Below are 2602 nucleotides of genomic sequence, written 5' to 3' on the forward strand. Positions count from 1 at the left end.
TGATCTAAATGGGAAACTAAAAATGAAGGGTATATGTCTGTGTATAACTGATTCACTTTGCTGTGTGGCAGAAACTAACACAACATTGTAAAGCAACTATCCTCCAATAAAAATGGAAAAAATAAAATATATGGTGTCTATTATGTGCTGGTAACCTGATGGGAACAATGTTGCACTTCCATTTAAATCTAAGAACAACATTGCAGGATGCAGCAAATTTTACTATTGACGGATATTCTGTCTGGACAAATCAGATTTTTGACCTTTCACATTCGTGTTGATAATTGCGAGTCCCCACGAAAGAAATACCACATTTTTAATGCTGTGAACAACTGGACAAAGGCTGACAAATTAGCTCATGAATCTGAGCTGATTTCCTTACTGCACATTGGATGTTCTGTCTTTCCCAAATAGCCTCTTGAGAGCCCCCTTCATGTCCTTGTTCCTCAAGGTATAGATGAGAGGGTTGAGAGTAGGGGTCACCACAGTGTAGAAAAGAGTTAGAAACTTTCCTCCCTTCTGGGAAAAATGGCTTCGGGGCTGGATGTAGACAGCAGTGACAGTGCAGTAGAAGAGGCAAATGACAACCAGGTGAGAAGAACAGGTTTGGAAGGCCTTCCTCCTCCCTTCAAGGGACTGGATGGCCAGCACTGTCCGGGCAATGTGACCATAGGAGATAAGGATGAGCAGGAGTGGCACCATCAGGAAGACAGAGCCAATAACGGAAATCTGGAGCTCGTTGGAGTGTGTGTCCCCACAGGCCACACGGATCAGTGCAGGGACTTCACAGATAAAGTCGTCCACCCGGTGATGACGGCAGAAGGGGAGCTTCATGGTGGTGGGTGACTGCACCAAGGTGCCAAATATCCCACTTGCCCAGACTAAAAATGCTAGCTTGTGACACACGTGAGGCTGCATGATGACTGTATAGTGTAGGGGTCGGCACACTGCCACATATCTGTCGAAGGCCATGACCAGCAGCAGCACACACTCAGCAGCTCCCAGTCCCAAGAAGATATAGAGCTGGACTGCACATCCCAAGTAGCTGATGGTCTTGTCTGGGCTCCCGAGATGGACTAGCATCTGGGGAATGCAGCTCGTGGTGAAACAGAGGTCCAGGATGGAGAGGTTGGTGAGGAAGAAGTACATGGGGGTGTGGAGGCGGGGGTCTAGGTGGAACAGAAGTATGATTGTGGTGTTGCCCACTAGGGTGACCATGTAAGAGATAGACACAGTCACAAAAAGGGTCATTTCAAGGCTGGGGTTATCTGAAAAACCCAAAAGGATGAAGTCATCTGGGATGGTGCCATTGACATGTCCATCTAGTGCCCACCTGGTACTGCAAGAAGCAAGACATCAATTAAAACATCACCTAGAGGTGGCAGAGAAAAGTGATTTGTAATTTTAGAAAATTGTCTCTATTGTCCTATATTAATATTTTTTTCTGATGTTTTGCTGACCTTTTTTTCATCCTGTTAATTTTTGGATGTTTTCATCTGTTCATTTCTTCAAACTTGGATAATTCTAGCATTTTCCTAGAAGCCAAGAATATGGTAAGTGAATGTTCAAAACTAACCCTTGCCACTATGATCAACTACATGCTAAAAACTGGACAACCTACAAGAAATGGAAAAATTCTTAGAAATATACAAACTACTAAGACTGAATCAGGAAGAAATGGAAAATCAAAATAGACCAATTACTAGTCAGGAGATTGAATGAGTAATCAAAAATCTCCCAACTAAGAAACACCTAAGATCAGATGGCTTCACTGGTGAATCTTATCAAATACCTGAAGAACAAATAATGCCAAACCTTCTCAAATTCTTCCAAAAAATCAAAGGTGAAGGAAAACTCCCATACTCATTTTGTGAGGCCAACATTACCCTGATACCAAAGTCAGATTCCAGATATGCTACCAGAAGAGAAAAATAAAACCAATATCCCTGATACCTATAGGTGAAAAAATTCTCAATAAAATACTGGTAAATAAGATTCAGCAACACATTAAAGAATCATGCACCATGACGAAATGGAATTTGGCTTTGGGATGCAAGGATAATTCGACATAGGTACATCAATCAGTGTGATACACCACATGAATAAAATGAAATGATAAATCATATGACAATCTCAATAGATACAGAAAAAGCATTTGATAGAATTCAACATCTGTTCATGATAAAACTTTTTAACAAATTAGGTACAGAAGGACAGTATCTCAGCATGCTGTGCTGTGCTTAGTCACTCAGCTGTTTCTGACTCTTTGCAACCCTATGGACTGTAGCCTGCCAGGCCCCTCTGTCCATGGGAATTCTCCAGGCAAGAATACTGGAGTAGGTTGCCAGGTCCTCCCCCAGGGGATCTTCCTAACCCAGGGATCGAACACAGGTCTCCCACATTGCAGGCAGAGTCTTTACCATCTGAGCCACCAGAGAAGCCATGAATACTGGAGTGGGTAGCCTATCTCTTTTCCAGGGGATCTTTCCAACCCAGGGATTGAACCGGGGTCTTTTCCTGTATTGCAGGTGGATTGGTTACCAGCTGAGCTATGAGGGAAGCCTATTTCAGCATAATAAAGGCCATATATGGCAAGTCCACA

The 2602-nt window shown here is 42.9% G+C and overlaps 1 protein-coding gene across 1 annotated transcript; it reads right to left on the reverse strand.

Moving 5' to 3' along the window:
* Window positions 1–378: 378 nt before the first annotated feature.
* Window positions 379–1320, reverse strand: LOC145509663 (olfactory receptor 2H1-like). The gene has a single exon (XM_081498886.1). It carries the CDS (start codon window positions 1249–1251, stop codon window positions 379–381), a length of 873 nt encoding a protein of 290 aa, XP_081355012.1. The 5' UTR covers window positions 1252–1320.
* Window positions 1321–2602: the final 1282 nt, after the last annotated feature.

Source organism: Giraffa tippelskirchi, chromosome 6 (assembly GCF_054371585.1).
Source record: "Giraffa tippelskirchi isolate mGirTip1 chromosome 6, T2T-mGirTip1v1.2.pri, whole genome shotgun sequence".
NCBI lineage: Eukaryota > Metazoa > Chordata > Mammalia > Artiodactyla > Giraffidae > Giraffa > Giraffa tippelskirchi.